The following is a 22675-nucleotide window of genomic DNA, read 5'->3' as shown; positions in this document are numbered from 1 at the left end:
CAATATTGTCCACGTTCCCTCATTGACTCAACTTAAAAATAATACGATAGAGTAATCTTAATATACTCAAGTTACATTTATTTTTAGGTCATATAAATTAATTAAACATTATTACAAATATTTGAATTGTGAAAGTATGATACACTCGAAGTGCTTGTAGAATTATTTTCTTTATATTCTTGTACTTATAAAAATAGTTGTTACAGTGACGAAAACATTCTTTTATATTTGTAATAAACTGTGTTCATAATTAATTCTGATATAAATTTATTTATTGCCCATTATGCTATAAGTTTTAATAGAAGTTATTATTTTTATTTTAGTTTTCTTTTCAAAACATTAGTTTGTTGAAAAATGCATAACGAACATTTTACAGAATATTTAAAAAAAAATAATAAGCCAATGATTTTTCCCGAAAATTACTACAGATATTCAACTAACTTCTTTTAAAGTTAGATAAATGTTTTGATATTCTAAATTTTGAATTGAGAATTTTCTTATTTTCTCTTTTTTAAAAAAACGAACTTGAAACGCGGAATCGGACACGGTATGATGATAGTGTAACATCCCCACCCTTGCCGTTGGCGCGAACAAGGAATAATTTGTATTTAGTTGTAAGCGCGGGATGAATTTGAACGTGACTCGATAAATAAGGAATGAGAGCGTTCATTGACCGACTTTATAATTTGGGTAGCGTGGAAAATTCAAATGAAAAGAGAGATCAGTGATACTTCAAACTGCCAATTGCTTTTAATGATGTAGAATACAAGAAAAATGTCACAAGTTTCTCTCGTGAGGGCTCTGCTCTGACTGACTTGTCGTTGTCCTGGAGCGTCCTCCTCGGCGCTCCCCTCTGTCACTCCCAAAGGGGTAGGTTTAGCATCAACACCTCCAAAGAGAGGGAGGAGTAAGAGTTTTTTCGGCATCCAGTCATTTGATGAAGTGGGCGTCATCCTTTCTTCGAGAAAGGCCTCGAAGAAAGGATGCAGTAAAAAGGGAAAGTTTTCGCGGCACGTTCGGACCTACGTGCTTCATCCTTTATTGCCGGTTTAGAGCATTTTTTCTGCTGTTTGCTCCGATGCCAATCTTGCGCTCGCAATTTGTCCAGGTGAGCAACATGTGTAGCGCAGACGTCGGCGCGCTCGAGTAGATGCCGTAGTCGAGATTTATTGTAGTGCAATAAATCTTTCTTTATTCGTTTGTTTTTTTTTTTTTTTTCCCTTTGAATATTCGTAGTAAGAGTTGCATTTTCAAGTGACCATTTACACGTTTTCGCTTATATTATCGACGTTCATAAATCTCGCGGGTGTACATATGCTGTTTGCGCTTGCGCCTTATTTCATACCTGTCATATACATATGTTATAGACGCAACGTGACGTGTCCGTTCGTCACAATAGAGATACAGCCACAAGTGTACAGCAGACCTAGATGCGTTACGAATAGGAAAAAAATAAGTTTAGGATAGGTGACCGAACGCTCATCCCTACTCCCTGGTCATTCAATTCAAGTCAGCCGCCGTCGCGAGTACATAGTATTGGGCAGCACTTGCAGTCTTGCACTTCTATCTAATCTAATCTTCAAGCAACACCCACTTACGAAAGTATTTTCTACAGTATTCTTTTGCAAACTTTGTAACTAATTCGACTCTTCCACCTTCAGTTCTATACTAAAGTGTAAGTACTAAGTGTTCACTAAATTTTTTTACAAGTTTCAATAAAACCGGTGTTCACTCATGAGATTTGGCAAACGTTAAGTTAAGGTCACAAAGTGCCGGTACGTCGTCTAACGATCGTCATTAAATATCGCACCAAATACTCTTACACAAAGATTCAATATATATTCCACGCTATAGATAGCGTATTTGTAGAGAAAAAATGTAGCGTTGCGGCGTGCAGATTGAAATAATTGAATGTCGACATCCGTATAATTGACAGTTACCGACTGTCAATTAATATAACATATATTCACGCAAGCACTTTCCGCTCTCGATGCAATTGCAAGTCAAATTGTCTAACGGCTCTTATTCTCTCGCGTAATTTCTGCAGATTCTTGAAAAATGCCATCCTACAAGCTGACTTACTTCCCCGTAAAGGCTCTTGCCGAGCCCATTAGATTCATCTTCAGCTATGCCGGAGTTGACTTTGTCGACGATCGTTTCGACCGTGAGGATTGGCTAAACATCAAGCCGAGTAAGTAATTAACGACGCTAATAAAAGAGCTCTATTTGGTATAATACAATTAATTGCACGCCTACTGCGTGTTTAATTTGCCGTAGCTACTCCATTTGGTCAGGTGCCGGTATTGGATGTCGATGGCAAAAAGGTCAATCAGTCGACGGCGATTGCACGTTATCTGGCCAAACAGCACGGTCTTGCCGGCAAAGATGATTGGGAAAACTTACAAATTGATGCTACCGTCGATACCATTCATGATCTTCGTGCTAGTGCGTTTTCGTTTGTCATGTTAATTTTCAATAAAAATCTCATCATTAACTATGGTAAAAATATGGATATTTGCAGAAATTGCTGCACACCACTATGAAAACCAACCTGAAGCAAAGGCCCAAAAATTAGAGGCAGCTAGTGAACTTGTACCTTTTTACATTGAACGCTTGGATCAGCAGGTCAAAAATAATGGCGGCTACTTTGTCGGCGGCAAATTAACCTGGGCGGATATAACTTTTGTTGCATTGTTGGATTACTTGAATTTTATGGCCCAATACGACATCATTAAGAAAGCTGAAAACTTAAAGGCACTCAGGGAAAAAGTATTATCACAACCCGGTATCAAATCTTGGGTTCAGAAACGACCGGATACTGAAATGTAATTGATTACTCATAAAGAAAAATAAAAAATATTTTTATTCTTTCAGAAATTTTTTCAATACAATAAATAAACATAATAAAAATAATTGTTTTCAAATTTATTACCTTCGAGAAGTCAGTTGATAATCAAATTGCGCTCTAATACAAGGTAGCGATCACAGCGCTTTTAGTTTGTTTGCGCGGGAATACACGGGAAACGTTCCATTGTTGCCGCAAATGTGATTATATTTAGTAATCAAGTGAAATTTAATAAAATCAAAGTTAGTTAGCAGTTTTAAATACACAAATCTTAACTTTTATTGTAAAAATTTGTTACAGTGATATTTATTGTGTAATTTAGAGGTTTTATTTCGTTAAGAAAGTGAAAATGTCGAGTCCCATGCGAGCACCGCGTACCCCGACTAGGGATAGAACTCCAAGGACTCCTAGAACTAGGACTTCAAGACAAGTAGATGAATCATCTCCAAGCACACAGAATTCAGTTAACGGGGTAACTAATGGAACACCCACTCGAAATGGTACTCCTAGCAGGAGACAAGGTATTAAGCTACTCAATAGGTTTAATCTATAAAAAGTGTATGCAACTCGACGAATAAGTTCTTGAATTCTATAGAAATGACTTAATTATTAGGGATTGCCGGTTCCTCTGATACCCCTCTTAGGTGGGGTGCCAATCGACGAACCCAAGAAACAATTGCTGCTTCTTCCGAAGGACCATCCTCTGTTCCTCCAGCTTCATCACCAAATCGAATCCTAATGACAAGTCCACTGCCTCAAGGAATGACAGAGATAGATTTATCTTCTCCTTTAAATTATGGTACACCTAGCTCTATAGGCTCCATTCGAACTCCAAGAAGTGGCATCAGGGGTACACCAGTTCGTCAAAGGCCTGACATAAGAATTGATAAAAGAGTGAGACAGCTCAATGTTGGGTCCAGTGTAAGTCGGAAAAAGCTTCAAATTTTAATTTATAAACATTATTTATGATTAAAAAGGTAATAAATACTAAATTGTACAATGGTAGATTCCAGAAGAAGTAGGCGTTGCTCCTATATCATCAGAGAATGAAAATTTGGCTGGGCCTCAACTTGTCATCTGGGGAACTGATGTTAATGTTAGTCGTGTTAAAGACCAATTCAAAAGATTTATTCAGCGTTTCATTGATCCAGATGCAGAAAATGATGAATTACCAGAAAGTTTAAACGTTTCTGAGCCACTGTACATGCAAAAACTTCATGAAATCAATACTTTGGAAGAACCATACATGAACATAAATTGTGCCCACTTGCAAGCCTTTGATGATGATCTGTCTAAGCAGTTAATCTGTTATCCTCAAGAAGTTATACCAGCAATGGATATGGCTGTCAATGAAATGTTCTTTGAAATTTATCCAGCAGCTGTATTAGAACATCAAATACAAGTACGGCCATTTAATGCTGCTAGAACCAAAAGTATGAGATTGCTGAATCCTGGAGATATTGATCAGTTGATAACTATCACTGGAATGGTTATCAGAACTTCCACTATTTTACCAGAAATGCGAGAAGCTTTTTTCAAATGCATCATTTGCTCATTTGTTAGTATGGTTGAGCTTGATAGAGGTCGTATTAGTGAACCAACAGTTTGCACTAATTGTAACAATAATTACTGCTTCTCTTTGGTACACAATCGCTGTCACTTCTCAGATAAACAAATGATAAAGTTGCAAGAGTCTCCAGATGATATGCCTGCTGGACAAACACCTTATACTATCATAATGCTTGCCTATAATGATTTAGTTGATGCAGTAACTGCTGGTGACAGGGTTGCAGTTACTGGAATATATCGAGCTTCTCCAATTCAATGTAATCCAAGAACATCAAATCTTCGTGCAGTTTATAAAACACACATTGATGTAGTTCACTTTAGAAAGCAAGACTCAAAGAGGTAAATAATGGAAAAATTATTAAAATTGACTTTTGTTCTACATGTTTACTCTATTGGTATATTTATATGCAGGTTGTATGATATGGAAGATGGCAAAGAGCATGTCTTTCCTCCTGAGAGACTCGAAGTACTGAAAACTTTGTCAACAATGCGAGATATTTATGATCGACTTGCAAGGCAAATGGCACCCAGCATTTATGAAAATGAAGATATTAAAAAGGGAATTTTATTGCAATTACTTGGAGGTACCAAGAAAACTCATACCTCATCTGGTAGAACACATTTTAGATCAGAGATTAACATTCTGCTTTGTGGTGATCCTGGTACCAGCAAATCTCAGCTGTTACAGTTTGTTTATAATTTAGTACCTCGCTCTCAGTACAGTAGCGGAAAAGGTATCTTTTATTTAAAAAATAAAAGTGCTATTGCTGTATAAAACCAACTTTCAAATTTAAAACTTAAATAATTGACCTAATTCAAATTCCAGGATCCAGTGCTGTTGGTTTAACTGCTTATGTAACAAAAGATTCTGAAACCAAACAGTTAATTTTAGAAACTGGGGCGTTAGTATTGGCCGACAATGGAATATGTTGTATAGATGAATTTGATAAAATGAACGACAGTACACGATCTGTACTCCACGAAGTTATGGAACAGCAAACTTTAAGTATAGCTAAAGCGGGAATTATTTGCCAGCTCAATGCTAGAACAAGTATCTTAGCTGCTGCAAATCCATGTGAATCTCAATGGAATAAAGATAAAAATGTAAGCATAGAAAAATGCACAAATTCAATATTAAAATTAATTAACAATAATAACATGATCCGCCGCTTTTATTCAGGTTGTCGATAATGTTCAGCTTCCACATACGCTCATGTCGCGATTTGATTTGATCTTCTTGATGTTAGATCAGCAAGATGACAAATTTGATAGAAAGCTTGCCAAGCATCTCGTATCCCTATATTGGAAAAATGAGCTTGAGGACGAAGATGAAGTGATTGACTTAAGCATTTTACGTGACTACATTGCCTATGCTAAAGAAAACATTCACCCCACACTAGGTGAAGAGGCTCAACAACGATTAGTCCAATGCTATGTAGATATGCGACGTATCGGAAGTGGTCGCGGACAAATTACTGCATATCCTCGTCAACTTGAATCGCTTATACGTTTGTCTGAAGCTCATGCTAAAATTCGTTTTAGTCCAGTAGTTGAAGTTGAAGATGTCGAGGAAGCTTACAGGTATGTTTAATGATATTTTTCTGCTAACGGTTGGATGCCATTATTTTTTCTTACGAAAATTTAATTAACAAATTTATTCATGTAGATTACATCGCGAAGCTTTAAAACAGTCCGCAGTTGATCCGCAGAGCGGAAAAATAGATATTGATATTTTAACCACCGGTATGTCAGTGTCTGAAAGACAACGAAATTCTCATATTAAAGAGTTGTTGTGGAAGTATATCGAATCCAAAGGAAAAGTGCCTACACTTAATTATCAGAAACTGTTATCTGAATTTAAAGAGAATACTACAGAGTTTGTAAGTATAGATTTTATATTAAACACACTACATCTTTGTACTAAATAAATAAATCAAAATATTAATAATTTCAGTTGATAACTCGAAGTAAATTTGAGGATGCTCTCAGAAATTTGCAAGATGATGGAAAACTCATAGTTATGAGTAAAAATACAATTAAGATTATTTCTAAAGTGTAATTTTCTTTTATAAAAGTTAATGTTTAATGTTTTAAATTTACGGACTTATTACAGCTATATTAGTGTAACAAAATATGATTATTTATTTATCTATATACAATTTACACCTTAATGATTGCAAGTACCTTTTTATATGTTAAAATAAAACGAATCTTCTTTTTTGACTCGTATATGTTTATATAAGCAATTAAATGAAAAGTCAACATTTTGACAAATTTTTTATATCTTACGTAATTATTGACTTTAAAATATACGATAATTTAATAAATTCCTTCGTAAGATTAAATATAAATTAAAGTTAAGTTAATTACCAACTTAATTAATTTGTAGTTAAATAATCATTCAATTTTTAGTCATGCACATTATCTTGTTAAAAAATAAATAAACATAAATTGATAACATTCTTGACAATATAATGCTTGAATTTTAATTCTGACAAAAATATCAATATGAAATATTAATGTGATTGCGCGATTTCCGAAAAGAATTCTAAAATATTTTGAATAGTAAATTCTAATGTTACATTACTATCAGGATAACAACGTTGAATCAATTCTTCTATGTGTTTATACTGAGCAATAAACTCTCCTTGCATTTCTCGCCAGACGACCTTGAATCAATTGGACAATTAATATAATATTAAGACGTACAAAATAATGAAATAATATTTATATTACCTGCAATAAGTTTTCTTCCTCACATAAATGTTTTTCAACTTTTCTGTACAGATTTTCGAGACCTTTTTTCACTTCTCTCGCTGGATACTCCTTCACTACTCTTCTAAGCTCTTGTCTACTGAAAGCCATTTGATAGCTTATCTCTGATTCCTTAACACCAGCTCCCACTTTTGCTTGAACGCCGTCAAAAAAGAACTATAAAGTTGGCAAAATTTGTTATTTAACATTGAAGACGAATAATTGTTGGAAAATACGGTACACAATAACATACGTTTAATTTTTCTAAAGGTCTTCCAAAATACCGAGTAACATAAGCTTTTAACGCTTCTTGATATTTTTGTTTAGCTTCTTTACGTTCATGGTCTAAAACTGATATCTTTAGTTGCGATAGAAGATCATGCAAGTGATGAAAATTTTCTGCAATAAAAATATTATTTGTAAATTAAAGTTTAAATGAACCCGGAAGATATTTTTCTACAGATATTTAACATTCAGCATACCCATTTTAACGACTTCTGCAGGAGTTTTGTGATGCTCTGTACTATGCGTAATGATAGCTTCAAACATTGTATAAATTAGTTTTGTATACCATTTTTCCAAATCTACTTTTCTATCGGAATTTTTAAAAATATTTTCTGCAGTTCTGGCAAAAGGTCCAAAGTGTTCGACGTATGACAAAATTCCGCATTTAGTTTTTCTATTAACTTTCGTATCCAATATAGATTGCTGTTGCATTTGCATAAATTTATCAAATGCTCTTTTAGCTTGAACAAGAGCTGAACCAAAAGTCATGGAGAGAAATGACCCAGTGTCCTGAGCTGACATAACGTGCTGAGATAGACGGACCAAAGTGTACATGCACCAACTGAAATAAATTTTTAAATACTAATGAAACTGGTAATAAAAAATACAATAATAGCAATTAGTAACAAACTTACAAACTGTCAATCTTCTCAAGGAAATTGATCAAACTATTTAATTCCATTTCTAAAGATGGAAATATTGCTGCCATTATCGTTCTAACTTGTTCATTGACTTGACGCTCCAATTTGGAAGTTTCATTAATATTAGTTGAACTAGGACTAGCAGTAGAAAGATGATTGGTATCATCAGACCCACTGTTACCACTGCTAACACTACCGCATTCTTCTTTGTTCAATTGATTACTTATCTGTTGAAACAAGTAAATGTCGCTAATTAAATTAGATGAAAATATTTCATTCGTATTCAATTTTATTACGTTTATTTGTGAAGATATTGCTGAGTCAAGATGGAGAAAAGAGACGCAAAAAGCTTGCTCAGCTAAACAGACAGGCTGTAATTGAGATAATACACTATCTAGTACAGAGTCTAATAAAGCTCCTTCTCCCTGTGGTGCCCAAGTTTCATTTCCAAGAAGACAAATAGGTGGTTGAGTTGTGGCTATAAATGCATCAGCATCACTTTTAGGTGTTGAGCTGCCACCAGATTTTCCCATTAAATGGGCTATATATATATTAAATATAACAAACAAATTTAACAGTGTTAAATAACGTTCTATAAATAATAACATAAGCAATAACATAGGTATTAAAGTAAAATATTTTACTTACAATGGTATTGATGATGCTGAAATCGTTTTGCAATAAGACAGTCCTTAGCTTCTTCAAAGAAAATTTTAAAGTTTCTTTGATATAAAGTACCCATAGTTTTTGTATACACTTTTGTTAATTGGGTAAAAGCTTTATAATCCAATGCTCTTAAAAGTCTCATTAAGTCTGTGTATGGGTCCAATTCTTTTTGAATACTTTGATGCATGAATAGTTTTAAATCATTAGCAGAATTTTTCGAAGAGGGCGTTGATTGTTGAGTATTAGATTGAGCAACTATTTCGCTTATGTCATTTCCCTGTGAAATGGTAAATAAAATTATAAATATATAAATTATATTTATAATTTTATTTACCATGATAAAATACGAAGGGATTTCCATACCAGATGTATAAATAGATTATTAAGATGACGAGCGACAATCAAAGAAAATTTAGCTTTCAGTTTATCCAGTTTCTTTCTCTGTTCTGCTACAGCACTCAATTTGTCTAAACCCAATGGCAAAGGATATGAAATCGCCTTCAGCAAATGAGCTCCAGCAATTGCCAGTTCATCTTTGTATTCAGGAAGTTCAGCTTCATTTAAAATTTTTTGATGTTCAGGAAATATTGAAAGCTGTGTCTAAAATACAAATAAAAACAAAAATAGTTAGAAATGTTTTTTATAAATATACTGCTACAATCAAAAGCAATAAATTTCACTTACAATTACTATATCTAATTGCTCTAACAATAATCTTGCATTATGATTAGCAACATGAATTGCTTGATTTTTCTGACCAACTCGTTCCATAGCTTCTCTAATTCTTCCAAGTGCTTCATCATATACAGTAAGCTGTGCTTCAACTTTAGATGCTTCACCAATTGCTGCCTCTATACCATTCATTAATTGTGTCACTTGTGGTTCAGATGCTAATACTGATTGAATATTTTCCTAAAACATTTTTTAAACTTCTATTATTATATTGCTAAGCAGAATTTAAATAAATTAAATTTTCCACTTACACCATCAAGTACTGATAGATCTTTTGACAATGTTTCCATAAAAAGCTCTGCATTAGAAACTGCATAGTAACAATTTTCCATTAAAGATGCTAAATCATTTGTTTCTTTATCAGTAATTGGTTGGTATTCAGGTATAGCTATAGGAGATTGTAAAAAATCTGAAATAAATGAAAATATATTAGTTATATATTTTCAAAAAAGCATAATTCATTACAGCTGAAAATTTTACCATTGCCATTGGTATACTCTTTAACAATAACATCATTAGGAATAACAATTGATGGTTCAATATTCATCCACTCTTTTGGTATATTTTTGAATTCTGGCCTCTGTGGTAAACCAAATGAGAATGTGTAGAGATTTATTATAAAATTTTTTCTTTCCTGTGCATTGGTAGTTGACCATTTGTAAATTTTATCAATATGCAATTCCAAATCCATTGAATCTAGACTAACACCATCAACAGTTTGAACATCAGATAAAAGCCAGGATTGCTTCTTCTTGAATCCACTTTTGTCATTGCTGCTTTTAACTTGGTAGATAGTATAAGTTTCTGGAGAATCCAGTGATGAAACTAAACATAGAAAGCTAGTTTTCTTCTTTTTATAAGCTTTACTAACTCTACAGATACTAATAATTTTTTCATCGCTTAGAGTGAAAATTTCTCTCTGCAAAGTATGTCTTGTAGCTGCCATTTTTAATTCGATGATTATAACACAATAAATAACAATAACTGGTAATTAACAAATACGAATTTGTCAACAAATTAGGTAATTTCAATATATATTAAACTATTCTCAGAATACACTTTACCATCAAACAGTTAAGTTCATGTCATACACCGTGGTATACTTAATGTAAATGTAATCTTTATAAATTTAAAAAATGTGCTATAATAATTGCACCTCTTCATAATATGTAACCCGCTGAAAGGGGCCGTATACTTGTCGGATTGCAGCCGAATTGACAGTTGTTTCTAAAGGCGCATTTTCAAGTAACGAGATGTTATCTAAATTAGTGTTTATTGAACGCAGCGCATTGACCTGATTGACCAACGCACAGTCGGTTTGGACAAACGCGGTTCAGAGTTATTTGTCATTTAGATTCCTAAAATATATGCAAATAATTTTTTAGATTGCTTCATGGTATTTAATGTTTTTCCGACTTCTGTTTTAAAACAGTTTTTATAGAACTTTTTTAGATAGATTAAATATGAATTTGGAATTACTGGGTAAGAAACCTTTGTTAACCTATTAATTATTTAGTTATACGTTAATGAGCATTTTTATTTTCAGAATCATTTGGTCAGAACTATCCAGAAGTATGATTTTTTATTGTGTGCTGTTATTAATTGCTTTATATTCCAGTTTTTTACTTTAGTAATTATTATTATTTTAGGAATTTGATGGAACTTTAGATTGTATCTCACTCGCTGTCACTTGTGCATTTAATAAAAGAGGCACATTACTTGCTGTTGGATGTAATGACGGTCGAATTGTAATTTGGGATTTTTTAACTAGAGGTATCGCCAAAATTATCAGTGCTCATGTTCATCCTGTATGTTCTCTGAGGTATTTTTCACACAAAACTCATTCAAATTTTTCATGAACACGAGTTTAACATGAAAAACATTTATACAATTTTACCATTACAGTTGGGCTAGAAATGGTCGTAAGCTTCTTAGTGCTTCAACAGATAACAATGTTTGTATTTGGGATGTATTATCAGGTGAATGTGAACAAAAATATAGATTTCCATCACCAATTTTAAAAGTTCAATTCCATCCAAGAAACTGGACTAAATTTTTAGTATGCCCTATGAGACATGCCGCTGTTATGGTTGACATTCAAGGTTCTCATCAAGTTATACCACTTGATCAAGATGTAAATAATTTATTTTTTATCCCTGTTATTTAAAAATTTCTTTAATTTGAAATTTGCATTTTTTACAGAGTGATTTGAATATTGTTGCTTCTTTTAATAGGCGTGGTGATTATATTTTTACTGGCAATGGTCGTGGTAGAATTCTAGTCCTCGATGTTGAGTCTTGTTCAGTTAAAGCATCTTTTAAAATATCACAAGGTACAGCAAGTAATACAGCAGTTAAAAGTATTGAATTTGCTCGCAGAGGGGAATGTTTTTTAGTAAATACTGCTGATAGAGTTATAAGAGTTTATGACAGTGCAGAAGTTTTGGCATGTGGACAAGATGGTCAACCAGAGCCTATTCAGAAACTACAAGATCTTGTAAATAAAACAACATGGAAAAAATGTTGTTTTTCAGGCGATGGTGAATATGTATGTGCTGGTTCAGCAAGACAGCATGCTTTATATATTTGGGAAAAAAGTATAGGTAACTTGCAGAAAATTTTACATGGAACAAAAGGAGAACTTTTACTTGATGTTGTGGTAAATTTTTCTTTTAATTTGCTTAATTTGTGTTTGTATATAATAATTATTTTTTCATTAAAAAATTGTATAATTGCAGTGGCATCCTGTAAGACCTATTATTGCATCAATATCTTCTGGAGTAGTTTCAATTTGGGCACAAAATCAAGTAGAAAATTGGTCTGCTTTTGCTCCAGATTTTAAAGAACTTGATGAAAATGTAGAATATGAAGAACGAGAAAGTGAATTTGATATAAGTGATGAAGATAAGTCAGTTGTACAAGGAGAGGAGGCACAGGATGAAGAAGTGGAAGTAGATGTTTCAGCTATTGACAGGGTAGCAGCTTTCTGTAGTTCAGATGAGGAAACTGAAGATCAAGAATCATTACATTTTATACCGATTTCTCCTGAAGTTGAGGAAAATGAGGAAATACAACCTCCTATTCATGAAGTACCAACAAAAAAACATGGACTTCATGATATTGACTTGAAAGGTGCACCCACTGATGGTAATTATACTGTAATTGCATTTTACTGATTTACAAAATAATCATTCAAGTACTGATTTTCAATATCTTTGTAGTTATTCATCCGTTATTCAATAAAGGGAAAGACAAACCTGCTGCTAAAAAAGGAAGACCAAGATTAGATAATCGGAAAGGAAAATAAATTGTATTAATTTACTGAATTTTAATTAACATTATTGTACATAATTCAATTAGAAAATATTTTATAGTAAAGATTTATATACAACAATTTTTTAATAGAACTGATCGTTTTTACTAAAATTGGAAAAAACATACAAAAAAGTTTCGTATTTTCAATGTTTGAATTTTTTTTTTCAATAAAAAGAATAAACGTTGACCAAAGATAACCTACGGAATGTATAGAGTATATTTACGTTTAACTAGATAAGCGACACACGCATACGTGCATGTATGTAAGTTTGTTTGTATTTTGCTTGAACCAAGCAAATGGAAGAGCGATTGTATTCTAACCTAATTTTTTTCTTTTAATTTTAATCATTCAATTTTTAATAAAAAATAATAATTTAAATCGTTAGAGGCATTTTGTGAATTTTCCATGGATAATCTGACAAAACAAGTAAATATAATTTATTATTTTATTTTTATACGTAAATCTTGATTTTTATATAAAATCATTTCAGATAGAAGAAATAGAAGCTCTTACAGCTATCTATGGCTCAGAGTTCCAAATTGAAGATGGAATGAATAGATCTTACAGTATAAAAATTGTAAATGGATGCAATAGTAATTTATATGTAAAATTGTATGTGAAATTTACAGAGTCTTATCCTTCAGAATCACCTCCAACATTTGAAATTTCAGCACCACATCTACCTCATGAAACCAAATTACATTTGAGTAATCAATTGGAGGATGTTTATTTGTTGAGTACTAAACATAGTTGATTCCATTTCATAGTAAAACCTTTATTTGTTTTTAATTTTAAAAGTAATATGCCTTTATCAGATCAAACATTGGTCAAAATGTTATTTTTCAATGGATAGAAAGAATTAGAGAAGAATTATACAACTACTCTCCAAATGAAACAGATATAAAAGAGGAAAATCACGTAACTAAAACCCCTAAAGCACCAATTGATAATAATATTATAGAAAACTTTAAATGTCCATCAATTACACATGGTGAAGTCATCTTTGATAGAAAAAGTTCTTTCCAAGGGCATACTGCTATTGTTTTTTCTGTTGATCAAGTAAAGTGAGTCAAAATTTTTTAAATTTTGTTATAAATGTCACTTTAAAATCATTAAAATAGCTTGTTGCTTATATTTTTCTGCAGACTTGTTTTGAATAAACTAAAGGAAAACAAGAAAATACTCCAAGCAACGCATAATATGTATGCTTATAGAATTTATAATGAAAGTACAAAGTACTTTTTACATGACTGTGATGACGATGGCGAAGCACAAGCTGGTCGTAGATTGATGCATTTGCTAGAGGTGACTTTAATTTCACTTTATTTCACTGATATCACGTAATTTTACTCATAGTAAATATTAAAGTATATTTTCCCCGTTTGAAATTACAGATTATGGATGTAAAAAATCTTATAGTTGTAGTTTCTAGATGGTATGGTGGCATTCATCTTGGACCTGATCGTTTTAGGCACATAAATAATGCGGCTCGTCAAGTTTTAACTGCTGCCAATGTAATAAAAAATATAGAAAACAAATAAGTATCGGGAGATTACTAATGCATACGATTAATGTAAAAAGTTCATATTTTTATAAAAAAAAATTCTGTTTTCTTAATTCTTAAAACAACTGTTTTGTACATTTATAAACAGAATAAAAGGCAATTATTTATATAGAAACATTTGGTTTGCATTTTACGGTCATGTGTCTCCGGAAAATGTCATAATTATTCGCGTATATTTTGATTGCACAGGCGTCAACGTGCTTGTTTGCCATGCTGTTCAAGCAAAATTGATTTTAGTTTTTTAATAAAATATTCTAGGGGTACTGACGTAGAAATTAATTACAGTAGGTGTCGAGATCACCATGGTTACGAACTTGAAGTTTGATCGAATTCTCTGACTATCGCATACTCTTGATTGTTGCTTGTACGCTACCAGCTACCATTAAATCAACGATGTAATTACTTTTAAATAAATTTGCGTGAAATCATGGAAAATACGGCTGAAAAAGACGTGGGTTTTCTAGACGAAAGCGACGACAATGAATACCAGCCGAAATATTCAGTGCGTTATCGTGAAAATGTTTCACCACCGATGCAACAAAAATGGATATCCAACGTAGACGAGAATTTAAAAATCTTGGATCCCGATGATCCATTGATGAAGAGATTTCAAGATGCCCTTAAATCACATTTGCTACGCATAGACAACAAGTTGTCTGAAGAAATACGCGAGCTCGTGAGTATTGCACGTAAATTATGCGTAGATGGTCCAAGTTATGATTATTGTTTTACAAACGAATATCTAACACTCCACATGACAGGAGATAGCAATCAAAGATGCTAATAAGACAAGGGAGGACGAAGGCGTTGCCCTTTACGATGTGCAGCAAGAGGCCGCTCGACAGGAAGCGGCAATCGAAAATTACAAAGATATGCTGGCCGAAGTCATCAATTTGAGATCGGACACTGAAGAGCGGCTGAAAATCATCAAAGAGACCCATAAAAAGATCAACGACGAGTTTCAAGGTAAAAAGTCGAAAGCAAGCAAGTTATTACAGAGCATTGAGAGCCTCGACATGCTTCAGCGGCAATTTTCCAAGTGGCAGGACGAATTGTCCGGCAACGTCACCATCTCCCAAAGAATATCCGAGAAGGATGCTGCCGTGCAGCGCGAGCTGCTTTTTCAAAAGCAGCAGAAAGATTACATCCTGTACAAGCTCGAGGATGAGGTCTGGAGGCTTCAAAGCGAAATCAGAGATATCGACGAGCAGCTGCAGATCAAGGATCAGGAAAAAATTGCTCTGAGCCAAACGATAGCCGACGCGAACGCTGACCTCGAGGGCTTGAAGAAAGAACATAAAACTCTTTATAGCGCGTGGAACAGCGTTCTCAATCTTATAAGTCAACGGGATAAAATAAACGAAGAGATTATCGTTGAGCAAAGGTACGGCTGAAGTGACGCTTGCGAATACCATTGTTCGAGATAACAAACTCCGTAGTAATAAATTTCACGTTGTAGGAAAATTCGCGATTCCTTGCAAAATTTGCAAGCGCAGGTAGACAAGCTGAAGAAAGACTCTTCAAAGGAAATGGAAAGCAACGAGCGGCTCACAGCTTTGCAATCGAGAATCGGCGAAGAGATAAAAACAGTCAAGAAGCTTTATGACGCTGACAAAGACAAATACATGCATTTGGAACTGAATTTCGTCAAAGTATCAAAGCTCGTAGAGCAGAGTGAGAAAGAATTCAATGTAGTCCAGACGGTACGTTCAGAAATTTTCATTGCAAAATCTTTGCAATCTTTGTAATTTTATTTGAAAGTGGCAACTATTTTCAGGAATACGACTCGATCGTGCACGAGGAAAAATCGTTAATCAAAGAATTATCCAAATACGAGAATCAGAAAAGAGAATTGGAAGATGATGTAATAATAAAATTGGATGACAAAGTCACTCATGACAAAGCGATACGACATTTAAATAAGCTATTGCACGAATCTAAAGATTTCAATTTAGAAAACGAATTAAATTTAACTCGATTAGAAAATGCTTACGGCAAATCTTTGTTGGAATTGGAAAAGATCAATGCTCTTCTTGACAATGAAAAATTTGATTTAGATGTCGCTGAAAAAAGAAATTTTGAAAAACAAAAGGATATTGAGAAGTTGCAAATAGAATCGAGAAATTACGATATGTTATTAAAGCAAAAGGAACGAAAAATAGTTTTACTCAACAAAAAAATTGAGGAGGTAATGTAGAAAAATTATTCTTTTTTTTCTTCAATACAATTCATTGATAAATTTATACTTGCAGATATTAGTTAGTACAGGTAAAGAAGAATCAAACCCTTTAGATTTAAAAATCAAATCCATGGAAAAAAATATTGAGGAAATTGAAGGCAAAATAAAAAGAGCACAGCAATTTTGGCTGCGCCAGCAAGGTTTCATGTTTTCATTGAGCCAACAAAGAGATTTACAAATGCAAGAATTAGGCGTCATAAGTAAAGAAATAATGTTAATGGAGCAAAAAAATATGAAACTAGAAATGGAGCTTGAAAAACAGGAAAAAGAAGAGGTCAACATGAATAGAATAATGAACGCGTTACAGCAGAGATTGCTACAAATAAATATTAGACTCACGTCTCAAAAGGAAATGAAAAATGAACTAGAGGATAAAAATAACATGGTTAAAAACGAATATTTAAAGTCCCTCAAAGATGCCGAAATGGAACTTATTAAATTACAATCTGATATTAAAGAATTGAACGATAAAAAAATTTCGTTAAAAGAAGAGCTTAAATTTTCTCAGCAAGAGAGTCTTTCGTGGGAGAAAAAAGTATTAAATGAATAAAAGAACACTTTTTATCCAATTTTAAATTAATTTTACGCAAACTTATTAATTTATGTTTTAGGTGCACTTGGCAAGTGAGACTACTAAATCTTACAAAGAGGAAAGAAACGCAGGCGGTGATATTGCATTGATGAAAAGTGAAATACATAAAATGGAAATGCGTTTATCTTATTTGCGAAAAGCTCAAGAGAAACTTGTTCAAGACATGGAGTTTTGCATATCTAGAAGAGATAATATAATTGACGAAGCTATGGCAAGAGAGAAAAAAAATCCAAAAAGTCAACACAATCAAAGAATAGTACTCAGGAAAAGATTAGATGATCAGAAAATGAAAATCAAACAAATTAATAAAGTAACTTTGGAACTCATGAATGAAAACTATATTTATTTATCAAATGCATATAATAAACAAACTAAATTTTCTAGGAGATGAAACAAATGGATAACAAAATTGCAAATGTTGAAGCTGAACAGAACAAACTACTGGAATATCTGAATGAAGGTCAGAAATTGTTGAGAGAAAATGAAGATATTGTACCAGACATAGAAAAGCAAATCATTGAAGCTGAGCTTATCAAACATCACGTATGTTTTATACATCTTTTGTAATTATTTCTTGAAACAAACATGCAGTTTGAAACGTTGTTAATGAGTTGATTATTTGTTGTAGAATTTGGAAGTACTTGTAAGGAAGCAACGGAAAGTAAATATGCTCCGTGACTTGAAGAATGGCTGCTATAAACTACTTATAAAAAACGAAATAGCTGTGAATGATGAATGGCAAAAGCAGCAAGAGATTAATGGTTCTTTACAGCAAATCATGAAACAAACCGAACATGATTTTCCTTTATTAAAAAATGAAATAAGGAAAATATTATTAACTTTAGAAACCTCGTAATTTTTACGGAAAAATTGTAAAGCTCGTCGTGCGAATTGTAATAGTGCCTATTTTCATAAAGTATTATAAGTACATGGTTTCACGATTTGTGAGTTATTATTTTTCTAACAAAACATATAAATCAGAAATCACTTTTTTCAATTTATTTTAATTCTTCTACTCTGCGTAATGTCATCCAACGTACTAAATGATAATTTCTTTTACCAGTTCTTATAAGTGTTACATTGTTTGGTAATATATGAACACGTTGTTTTATGACAGTTTCTAAATCAGTAACTCTTTCATAATTTATGTATAAACCACCAGCTTTGATTATTCTGACAGCATCTCTTTCAGTCTTGAAACAATTTGCTTTCATCGCTAGATCAAAGACTGTCATTTCTCCATTTGGGACCAAATCTACAATGTGAGCACCCTCAAATGCTAAAGCAATCTGATCTTGTGTCATTGTTGATAATGATTCAATTGATTTATCATACAATAATAATGTTGCATTTTGAGCAGCTAATAATCCTTCCTCTGAAAATTTATAAATTTGTTCAGTATATTTTAAAAAAATTATTCACAATTAGAAGTAATTAATTACCTCCATGCACTAATAATGTAACATGCTCTGCTAATATCTGTTGAGCTTTTCTTAAATCAGGTTCTTTTTCATGTTCTTTCATAATATAAGTAATTTGTTTAAGAGGTAAAAAAGTAAAAAGTTTCAAATAGTTTTCAACATCAGCATCAGCTGTCCTGATAAAGTATTGGTACATTTCAAAACTAGATGACTTGTGGTGTGATAGCCAGACAGCATTATTAAGAGATTTTCCAAATTTCTTTCCTCCTTCTGCTGTTATTAAAGGTAATGTAAAACCAAAAACACGGTTTTTTTCAGTTCGACTGATCAATTCATGTCCTGCTGCAATGTTACCTAATTGATCACTTCCACCAATTTGAAAGCAACAACCATAATTTTTTAATAAACACAACCAGTCATAAGCTTGCAAGATTTGATATGTAAACTCAGCAAAACTCATTCCAGTCTTGGACTCTAAACGTGACTGAACAGAAGTTTTTATTAACATTGTTCCCATTCTAAAATGTATTCCTATATTTTTTATGAAATCAAGAACCTTCACATCTTTATACCAATCAATATTATTTACAATCATGATTGGTTTAAGAGGGTATGGATTATTTTGCCAGAAGTACTTTGCATGATTATCAAATATAGTTATTATATTTTGTTTAATACTTTCTATATTTCTTTTTAGTACTATATCATCCATAGCTATTCGTTCACTTGTGCGATGACTAGGATCTCCAATAAGACCAGTAGCACCACCAACTAAGGCTATGACTTGATGACCACCTCTTTGCCAATGCAAAAGATTCATTAATACTAACAAATTGCCAACATGTAAACTATCAGCTGTTGGATCAAAGCCTGCATAAACGCATTGTGGTGACCTATTCAAGATTATTGAAACGTTGTTTCTAAAAAAAATAAATTTTTAAGCATAAAATATTTTATAATAACGCAAAATCGACTTAAATTACTCTCTATTTTTTTTAGGCATAAAAGACAATTATACTTACGCACTGTCATCTGGAAATAAATCTTGATACATTCCTCTCTCATGCAACTTCAATATATTTCTATACTTATTTTTTGGTTCTTCAGAATAAAATCTGTGAATGTCATTAGTCTGAAATATTCTGCTGCAACATTTGCGTAACCTCAAGAAGTTAACGGCACGCATTGCGTATTGAAATATTAACTTGTCGGTAAAAATCTTATTTCTTCAACAAAAAAAAAAATTAAAAAAAAATTAGTTTTGCTTTACATACATTGCGTTCCCGCTGTCAAAATAAATGCTTTTCTTATTTTTTATTTTTAAATTACAAAGCACACAACAATGATACTTTCACATGGAACTGCTTGAGACTCAGAACACTGCGCACACAGCTCTACGCATAATATACTTACATACATACGTCTGTACTCTGTACAGTGTATAGCCAGTGACAGCTGATTTGTATTTGTTTTTTGTATGTATGTACATACATATTACATAGTGACTTGGCGTTTGTAGATTAGTTTATAAAAAAACATGTTTTTTAGCGTTAGTGTAGATATTTTGTTGTAATAAACGATTATCTATTTCTTTTTGAATCAATCATATTTTATTACTTAAAATTAGTTTTCTGAAATTTGAAAGTATATTCAATGAAGGACGTAACCTGAAAAGTAGTTTTGTTATTGTTATTAAACAAAAACCAAAATGTAATCCGTACTTGGTGAAGCACATTCGAAAAAAAATTACAATAACGAAGAATATGTAACTTTATATTGATGGAGTTAAATGGTAGAAATGAGATGTATCAAGTTTTTATCAGTGGGTACCGCCTGGCAAATATATCTCAGGGAAAACCGTATTATGTGTACATCATTGAAATGGTGGGTTCAAGTAATGGACATAGATATCTAATTGAGAAGAGATACAGTGAATTTAACACTCTGCATCGTATGGTAATATAGTAATTAGTTTGACTTTGTATCAATAGCCTAATCATGTCTAAAATGTATTTTTTTCAGTTGAAAAAGAATTGTCCAACTGTTCCATTTCCTCCCAAGAGAGTAAGAAATTCAAATCCAAAAGTTTTGGAGCAAAGAAGAGCTACTCTTGAAATTTATATGCAGAAAATGTTGAAATTATCTAGTACAAGACAGCAAGTTTTAAACTTTTTGGGTATTGAAGGAGGAGCTTCAGAAGTTTACCATAGAGGGTGAGAAAAATTATGTTTCTTATGTATAAAGGCTTCAGGACAAATTGATATTATTTCTTAATGAAATATAAATATTTTAGAGTGCAAACAATTTACAAAGATGATGATCTAATACAATCTAGTTCTTTACATCATCCAGTATTAAAATACCATTGTGATCCATATGTTCATGTTAATGAAACAACCAGTCTTCCAGACATTGTCACAGATGGTGTGCTTTTGGGTATTTATAAATCGTGAACAATTATACATGTGATGATATTTACAAAACTTATATTATTTTATTAATGTATTTGAAAAAAGTCATATCAAATTATGTATACAATTTTTTAATCCCTTACCATAAGTGAACTTTTTTATTTGCATTTTATTTAAAATCTTATAAATATTTTATATTGATGTATTTTAATGATATTTTATTAAAATTATTTGCATAAAATTACTCAATGTTAATCATTCAAACCGTTTAATCTATTCGGAAAATTACGTTTCCTTAATTAAAGTTAACGAAAAAAGGTAATAGGAGGAAATAACGTATACTGGACAGACAATTGTTTAGAGTGCATATATTTGCTAATTTTTTATAATTAAAAAATGCGTTTTAATGAGCTGAAGGAGTATTTACAAGTTTTTCATATAAAAAATTTATTAAAACGCTTGACTTATGTATATACGTTTCGCATAATATCAAATAATACAATTTTAAAACGCGATGTACTTATAATCAACGAAATTAACAATAATTAGTAATTTAAACCTTACAGTACATAATTCATTCATTCATTAATATTATATATTTATCTACAATGTTGCTATAATTATTCAATCCACTTAATTTTTACGAATTATTATTTTATAATTGTTGGCAGCCCTGGCTTTACTGGAATGTAGCATTTTTTTATCATGCAATGTGTACTGAAATTGCACAAAATCGTTTGACTCTTTACAATATTATTTTCATAAAACACTAGTTTACCTACTAAAAAAAATTGATCGTCAAGTTTGTTCATGAAGTCGTAATATCATCTAGCACAAAAGTTTGTCATGGTAAAGAATCTATAAAATAAAGAATCTATAAAATTGTCTTATCATAGCACAATCAAAATGATAGAAGCGTCATGTTAATTATATTTCATTAATTTTAAACATGATTTATCAAATCAGATCGTATCGTCTCATCTACATTCAACTGTAATTTTTCAACCACATTAGTGTTTATGTATATAACGCGAGTTTGACTCCTAATACTTAAAAAACATTTGATAATAGTAAGATCAATTATAAATATTTCTATGAGTTATTCATACTCCTCTTGATTCTCAAATTCGCAAAATAGCTGCCAATAACAATACGGTTAGTCGGAACAGTTTTCGTTTCAATAAAAATACACGCCAGTGCTTCATTCATAATAAATTTCTTGTAACAATAATTAACATTACGAGCAAGTTCATTCGCACACTAGAAATCGTCTTTCGGCAAGAATATCTATCTATATACAATTTTATTTTTTACTTGCCACTAACATGATTTTATCGCGCGTGTTGTATTTCTCAAATTTCTTCATATCAACGTAAAAAAAAATAAAGTTCATGATCGTACTTGTGCATCTCGTTTAAGTAAGATTTTGGAGAAAATCATGAACACTGTTAAATCTCTCATGCGGAATCCGTACAATTCTGATATATTCTAATATTTTCGCATGCTGAATATTATACAATGAAAAAACAATCTCTGTTACGTATTGGGTACCAAAAATAAAATTAAAAAAAAACGAAAATAATACTTGTCAGCGTTCGTTCATGTCGCAAAATTTTTGTGCGTCCACACGACTCTACTATC

At 32.1% G+C, this 22675-nt stretch overlaps 8 protein-coding genes across 9 annotated transcripts; 6 read left to right on the top strand and 2 right to left on the bottom strand.

Annotated features, from left to right (window-relative positions):
* The first annotated feature begins 1519 nt into the window (after positions 1-1519).
* On the top strand, positions 1520-2904 carry LOC131668969 (glutathione S-transferase-like). Its single transcript, XM_058943488.1, has 4 exons — positions 1520-1675; positions 2048-2191; positions 2278-2445; positions 2522-2904. The coding sequence occupies exons 2-4, from the start codon at positions 2059-2061 to the stop codon at positions 2827-2829; spliced, it is 609 nt and encodes a 202-aa protein (XP_058799471.1). The 5' UTR covers positions 1520-1675; positions 2048-2058; the 3' UTR covers positions 2830-2904.
* Positions 2905-3013: 109 nt separating this feature from the next.
* Positions 3014-6595, top strand: LOC131668888 (DNA replication licensing factor MCM4-like). Its single transcript, XM_058943360.1, has 8 exons — positions 3014-3366; positions 3459-3766; positions 3852-4753; positions 4826-5148; positions 5241-5518; positions 5595-5995; positions 6081-6294; positions 6369-6595. The coding sequence occupies exons 1-8, from the start codon at positions 3195-3197 to the stop codon at positions 6471-6473; spliced, it is 2703 nt and encodes a 900-aa protein (XP_058799343.1). The 5' UTR covers positions 3014-3194; the 3' UTR covers positions 6474-6595.
* Positions 6596-6744: 149 nt separating this feature from the next.
* On the bottom strand, positions 6745-10692 carry LOC131668887 (exocyst complex component 1). Its single transcript, XM_058943359.1, has 12 exons — positions 10557-10692; positions 9973-10476; positions 9744-9901; positions 9445-9672; positions 9124-9360; positions 8743-9037; positions 8391-8635; positions 8089-8321; positions 7651-8015; positions 7422-7567; positions 7151-7345; positions 6745-7083 (listed from the first exon to the last, which is right to left on the bottom strand). The coding sequence occupies exons 2-12, from the start codon at positions 10436-10438 to the stop codon at positions 6931-6933; spliced, it is 2721 nt and encodes a 906-aa protein (XP_058799342.1). The 5' UTR covers positions 10439-10476; positions 10557-10692; the 3' UTR covers positions 6745-6930.
* Positions 10693-10805: 113 nt separating this feature from the next.
* Positions 10806-12980, top strand: LOC131668966 (retinoblastoma-binding protein 5 homolog). Its single transcript, XM_058943481.1, has 7 exons — positions 10806-10974; positions 11039-11064; positions 11142-11314; positions 11398-11626; positions 11695-12150; positions 12230-12638; positions 12713-12980. The coding sequence occupies exons 1-7, from the start codon at positions 10956-10958 to the stop codon at positions 12796-12798; spliced, it is 1398 nt and encodes a 465-aa protein (XP_058799464.1). The 5' UTR covers positions 10806-10955; the 3' UTR covers positions 12799-12980.
* Positions 12981-13079: 99 nt separating this feature from the next.
* On the top strand, positions 13080-14492 carry LOC131668967 (protein IMPACT-like). The gene is made up of 5 exons (XM_058943482.1): positions 13080-13233; positions 13298-13539; positions 13623-13871; positions 13953-14112; positions 14202-14492. Exons 1-5 carry the CDS (start codon positions 13213-13215, stop codon positions 14346-14348), a joined length of 819 nt encoding a protein of 272 aa, XP_058799465.1. The 5' UTR covers positions 13080-13212; the 3' UTR covers positions 14349-14492.
* Positions 14493-14701: 209 nt separating this feature from the next.
* Positions 14702-18192, top strand: LOC131668910 (coiled-coil domain-containing protein 40). Its single transcript, XM_058943392.1, has 8 exons — positions 14702-15047; positions 15133-15755; positions 15831-16074; positions 16149-16559; positions 16624-17145; positions 17222-17512; positions 17587-17745; positions 17831-18192. The coding sequence occupies exons 1-8, from the start codon at positions 14799-14801 to the stop codon at positions 18056-18058; spliced, it is 2727 nt and encodes a 908-aa protein (XP_058799375.1). The 5' UTR covers positions 14702-14798; the 3' UTR covers positions 18059-18192.
* Positions 18094-19971, bottom strand: LOC131668912 (tyrosine--tRNA ligase, mitochondrial). Of its 2 annotated transcripts, XM_058943396.1 has the most exons (4): positions 19898-19971; positions 19646-19786; positions 18645-19543; positions 18094-18577 (listed from the first exon to the last, which is right to left on the bottom strand). In XM_058943396.1, coding segments are annotated over exons 1-4 (1419 nt in total). In that variant the 5' UTR covers positions 19900-19971; the 3' UTR covers positions 18094-18200. The 2 variants fall into 2 exon arrangements, with proteins under 2 accessions (XP_058799379.1, XP_058799378.1); XM_058943395.1 differs by having other exon boundaries at positions 19646-19971.
* A 113-nt stretch (positions 19972-20084) lies between these two features.
* On the top strand, positions 20085-21188 carry LOC131668914 (sorting nexin-24-like). The gene is made up of 3 exons (XM_058943397.1): positions 20085-20579; positions 20646-20836; positions 20917-21188. The coding sequence occupies exons 1-3, from the start codon at positions 20403-20405 to the stop codon at positions 21074-21076; spliced, it is 528 nt and encodes a 175-aa protein (XP_058799380.1). The 5' UTR covers positions 20085-20402; the 3' UTR covers positions 21077-21188.
* The last annotated feature ends 1487 nt before the right edge of the window (positions 21189-22675 follow it).

Source organism: Phymastichus coffea, unplaced genomic scaffold, assembly GCF_024137745.1.
Source record: "Phymastichus coffea isolate CEN01 unplaced genomic scaffold, Cenicafe_Pcof_1.1 PCOF00085, whole genome shotgun sequence".
NCBI lineage: Eukaryota > Metazoa > Arthropoda > Insecta > Hymenoptera > Eulophidae > Phymastichus > Phymastichus coffea.
This window is presented reverse-complemented; position numbering and strand designations above follow the sequence as displayed.

What these genes read in the sequence shown, in the direction of transcription:
- LOC131668969 (XM_058943488.1), top strand. Translation starts at nt 2,059, where the DNA reads ATGCCATCCTACAAGCTGACTTACTTCCCCGTAAAGGCTCTTGCCGAG. An exon ending in TTGGCTAAACATCAAGCCGA is followed by an intron (nt 2,192 to 2,277) that starts GTAAGTAATTAA and finishes AATTTGCCGTAG; the next exon opens with CTACTCCATTTGGTCAGGTG. An exon ending in CATTCATGATCTTCGTGCTA is followed by an intron (nt 2,446 to 2,521) that starts GTGCGTTTTCGT and finishes GGATATTTGCAG; the next exon opens with AAATTGCTGCACACCACTAT.
- LOC131668888 (XM_058943360.1), top strand. Translation starts at nt 3,195, where the DNA reads ATGTCGAGTCCCATGCGAGCACCGCGTACCCCGACTAGGGATAGAACT. An exon ending in TACTCCTAGCAGGAGACAAG is followed by an intron (nt 3,367 to 3,458) that starts GTATTAAGCTAC and finishes CTTAATTATTAG; the next exon opens with GGATTGCCGGTTCCTCTGAT. An exon ending in AGCTCAATGTTGGGTCCAGT is followed by an intron (nt 3,767 to 3,851) that starts GTAAGTCGGAAA and finishes GTACAATGGTAG; the next exon opens with ATTCCAGAAGAAGTAGGCGT.
- LOC131668887 (XM_058943359.1), bottom strand. Translation starts at nt 10,438, where the DNA reads ATGGCAGCTACAAGACATACTTTGCAGAGAGAAATTTTCACTCTAAGC. An exon ending in ATAATCTATTTATACATCTG is followed by an intron (nt 9,038 to 9,123) that starts GTATGGAAATCC and finishes ACCATTTCACAG; the next exon opens with GGAAATGACATAAGCGAAAT. An exon ending in TCAGCATCATCAATACCATT is followed by an intron (nt 8,636 to 8,742) that starts GTAAGTAAAATA and finishes ATATATATATAG; the next exon opens with CCCATTTAATGGGAAAATCT.
- LOC131668966 (XM_058943481.1), top strand. An exon ending in TTGGTCAGAACTATCCAGAA is followed by an intron (nt 11,065 to 11,141) that starts GTATGATTTTTT and finishes TTATTATTTTAG; the next exon opens with GAATTTGATGGAACTTTAGA. An exon ending in GAAAGGTGCACCCACTGATG is followed by an intron (nt 12,639 to 12,712) that starts GTAATTATACTG and finishes ATATCTTTGTAG; the next exon opens with TTATTCATCCGTTATTCAAT.
- LOC131668967 (XM_058943482.1), top strand. Translation starts at nt 13,213, where the DNA reads ATGGATAATCTGACAAAACAA. An exon ending in TGGATAATCTGACAAAACAA is followed by an intron (nt 13,234 to 13,297) that starts GTAAATATAATT and finishes AAATCATTTCAG; the next exon opens with ATAGAAGAAATAGAAGCTCT. An exon ending in CAATTGGAGGATGTTTATTT is followed by an intron (nt 13,540 to 13,622) that starts GTTGAGTACTAA and finishes TGCCTTTATCAG; the next exon opens with ATCAAACATTGGTCAAAATG.
- LOC131668910 (XM_058943392.1), top strand. Translation starts at nt 14,799, where the DNA reads ATGGAAAATACGGCTGAAAAAGACGTGGGTTTTCTAGACGAAAGCGAC. An exon ending in GAGATTATCGTTGAGCAAAG is followed by an intron (nt 15,756 to 15,830) that starts GTACGGCTGAAG and finishes TTCACGTTGTAG; the next exon opens with GAAAATTCGCGATTCCTTGC. An exon ending in CTGAGCTTATCAAACATCAC is followed by an intron (nt 17,746 to 17,830) that starts GTATGTTTTATA and finishes TATTTGTTGTAG; the next exon opens with AATTTGGAAGTACTTGTAAG.
- LOC131668912 (XM_058943395.1), bottom strand. Translation starts at nt 19,809, where the DNA reads ATGCGTGCCGTTAACTTCTTGAGGTTACGCAAATGTTGCAGCAGAATA. An exon ending in TTATTTCCAGATGACAGTGC is followed by an intron (nt 19,544 to 19,645) that starts GTAAGTATAATT and finishes TATTTTTTTTAG; the next exon opens with AAACAACGTTTCAATAATCT. An exon ending in TACATTATTAGTGCATGGAG is followed by an intron (nt 18,578 to 18,644) that starts GTAATTAATTAC and finishes ATAAATTTTCAG; the next exon opens with AGGAAGGATTATTAGCTGCT.
- LOC131668914 (XM_058943397.1), top strand. Translation starts at nt 20,403, where the DNA reads ATGGAGTTAAATGGTAGAAATGAGATGTATCAAGTTTTTATCAGTGGG. An exon ending in TTAACACTCTGCATCGTATG is followed by an intron (nt 20,580 to 20,645) that starts GTAATATAGTAA and finishes TATTTTTTTCAG; the next exon opens with TTGAAAAAGAATTGTCCAAC. An exon ending in TCAGAAGTTTACCATAGAGG is followed by an intron (nt 20,837 to 20,916) that starts GTGAGAAAAATT and finishes TAAATATTTTAG; the next exon opens with AGTGCAAACAATTTACAAAG.